Here is a 2,500-nt window from a genome sequence, read left to right on the forward strand (position 1 = left end):
GTGTGTGTATGAGAGAGTGTTTGTGAGTGAGTGTGTGTGTGTGTGTGTGTGAGAGTGAGTGAGTGAGAGAGTGCGAGTGTGTGTGAGAGAGTGCATGTGTGTGTGTGAGAGAGTGTGTGTGTGTGTGTGAGTGAGTGTGTGAGTGTGTGTGTGTGTGTGTGTGTGAGAGAGAGTGAGTGAGTGAGAGAGTGCGAGTGTGTGTGAGAGAGTGCATGTGTGTGTGTATGAGAGAGTGTGTGTGTGTGTGTGAGTGAGTGTGTGAGTGTGTGTGTGTGTGTGTGTGAGTGAGCGCGTCTGACAGGAAGTGTTTGACTCTCTGCAGGTGCCAGTCTCTTTGGAAACACTCAGAACAAGGGCTTCGGCTTCTCGTCCGGTCTGGGCTCCAGTGCACCGGCGGGGACGGGTTTCGGAGGAGCTCTGGGCGGCACTGGACTGGGCTTCGGAGGATTCGCTGGGATCCAGCCCACTCAGAACCAGCAAGGTGAGACCTACAAGTGACCGCATCTGACCGAAACAGGCACTATTTCCTCCTCCTCATGGGTTTATCTAACACACATGTACGTACCCTTATCTGAGACTGTTGAAATGTAACTCCAGAGCTTCATTTTGCTTGATGTTAATACACTTCAAATCGTTTACCTGTGGCAAATTTAATTGATTGGGTATGATCTGGAAAGAAACACGTCTTAATAAAAGGGCTAACAGCTGATAATGCATATCAGAGCAAAAACTAGCCCTGAGGTCCAAGCAACTGCACATAGAGCTCAGAAACAGGTTTGTGTCAAACACACATCTGGAGAAGAGTTCAGAAAATAATTGTCACAGAAGCAAGCGGTCTCTGTTACCCTTGATGGAAACAACCAGGACTCTTCCTAGAGCTGTCCTCCTGAAACTGACCAGCTGAAGGAGAAGAGATCCGGTTTGAGTGGTGTCCAGAAGCTGATGGTCAGTCTAGATGAGCTCCATGATCATATGTGGAGAGAGAAGGACAAACATCACTGCAACACTCCACTCATCTGGGCTTTATGGCTGTGTGGCAAGACTCAATCCTCTCTTCAGTGAAGACACATGAACACACACTTGGAAAGAAATCACCTGAAGGATGAGCCTCAGATCTAAACATCATGTTTGAAGGAAAACATCCTAACGGGGGAAGTCATGGCCTAATGGTTAGAGATTCAGACTCATAATCAATGCGTTCGAGTCTCATGCTGGCAGGGATTGTAGGTGGTGTGGGGGGGGGGGGTGAATGTACAGCAGTCTCCTAACCCTCAATACCACGACTGAGCTGCCCTTGAGACACTGGACCCCCAACTGATCAGGGGTGTGTGTTCACGGTGTGTGTGTGTGTGTGTGTGTGTGTGTGTTCACGGTGTGTGTGTGTGTTCACTGCTCTGTGTGTGTGTGTGTTCTGCAGGAGGCCTGTTTAACCAGCAGGCGTCTCAGTCCAGTCAGCTGTTTAACACGGCCAGTGCTCTCTCCGCTCCGTCGGTGCTCAATGACGAGCGCGACTCTATTCTGGCTCGGTGGAACCAGCTGCAGGCGTTCTGGGGCGCAGGGAAGGGGTACTTCAGCAGCAGCACACCCCCCGTGGAGTTCAGCCAGGAGAACCCCTTCTGCCGCTTCAAGGTCAGTGAGCTCACACACACACACACACACTCGCACATGGTCACACACATACACCCTGACACACACACACACACACATTCGCACACACTGACACACACGGTCTCACACACACACACACTGTCTCTCTCTCTCACAAACACACACACACACAGTTCAAGTTGCTTAATTGCCGTGATATGTGAGTTACAGTGTTGCCAAAGCATTTAGATATAGAATTAAATATGATTACACCATCAAAGAGAATAAATACAAAAAAAATCAACACAATAAAAATAACAGCAGATAATATCTCTAATATTAATAATAGTAATTATATACGATTAAGAATATCAAATAACACAGCTGAATAGAATAAATCCTTTTCGTATGGAGTGACTGCCGTCTCATTCTCTCCAAGTATAGAGTAGTTTCTCTGAGTCATTTAGAGACAAGAACGAACGATTCGAAGCTTCAGACTGAGGGAGGGATGTGTCTCTTCAGCTCAGTGTTTGCTGTCGCTCTTCTCTCTGTCTACAGATCTCTATTTCCAAATCATGATCGCTGACTCTGTTTGGAGTTTGGAGATCAAATTCATTTTTTTTATTTTTCATCATAGTTTAATTGAATCTCTCTCTCTCTCTCTCTCTCTCTCTCTCTCTCAGGCGGTGGGCTACAGCTGTGTTCCTGATGTGAAGGATGAGGATGGTTTAGTGGCTCTGGCTCTCAATAAGAAGGAAGTTGATGTTCGCTCTCAGCAGCAGCAGCTGGTCGAATCATTGCACAAGGTTCTGGGAGGAAACCCCACTCTTTCTGTGAACGTGGAGGGAGTGCGAGCGCTGCCCGATGACCAGTGAGACGCTTTGATTTTAGATTCAGTGATTTCTCTCATTAG

At 47.5% G+C, this 2,500-nt stretch overlaps 1 protein-coding gene across 1 annotated transcript in view; it reads left to right on the forward strand.

Moving 5' to 3' along the window:
- Window positions 1–315: 315 nt before the first annotated feature.
- The window catches only part of LOC113088018 (nuclear pore complex protein Nup54-like), a gene marked incomplete at its 5' end in the record, with an annotated part of 9,843 nt that continues 7,658 nt past the window's right edge, over window positions 316–2,500 (forward strand). Inside the window, 3 exons of the mRNA XM_026255681.1 lie at window positions 316–481; window positions 1,418–1,629; window positions 2,271–2,458. Coding sequence (XP_026111466.1) covers window positions 316–481; window positions 1,418–1,629; window positions 2,271–2,458 — 566 coding nt within the window. The remainder of the gene's footprint in view (window positions 482–1,417; window positions 1,630–2,270; window positions 2,459–2,500) is intronic.

This window comes from Carassius auratus, unplaced genomic scaffold (assembly GCF_003368295.1).
Source record: "Carassius auratus strain Wakin unplaced genomic scaffold, ASM336829v1 scaf_tig00045696, whole genome shotgun sequence".
NCBI lineage: Eukaryota > Metazoa > Chordata > Actinopteri > Cypriniformes > Cyprinidae > Carassius > Carassius auratus.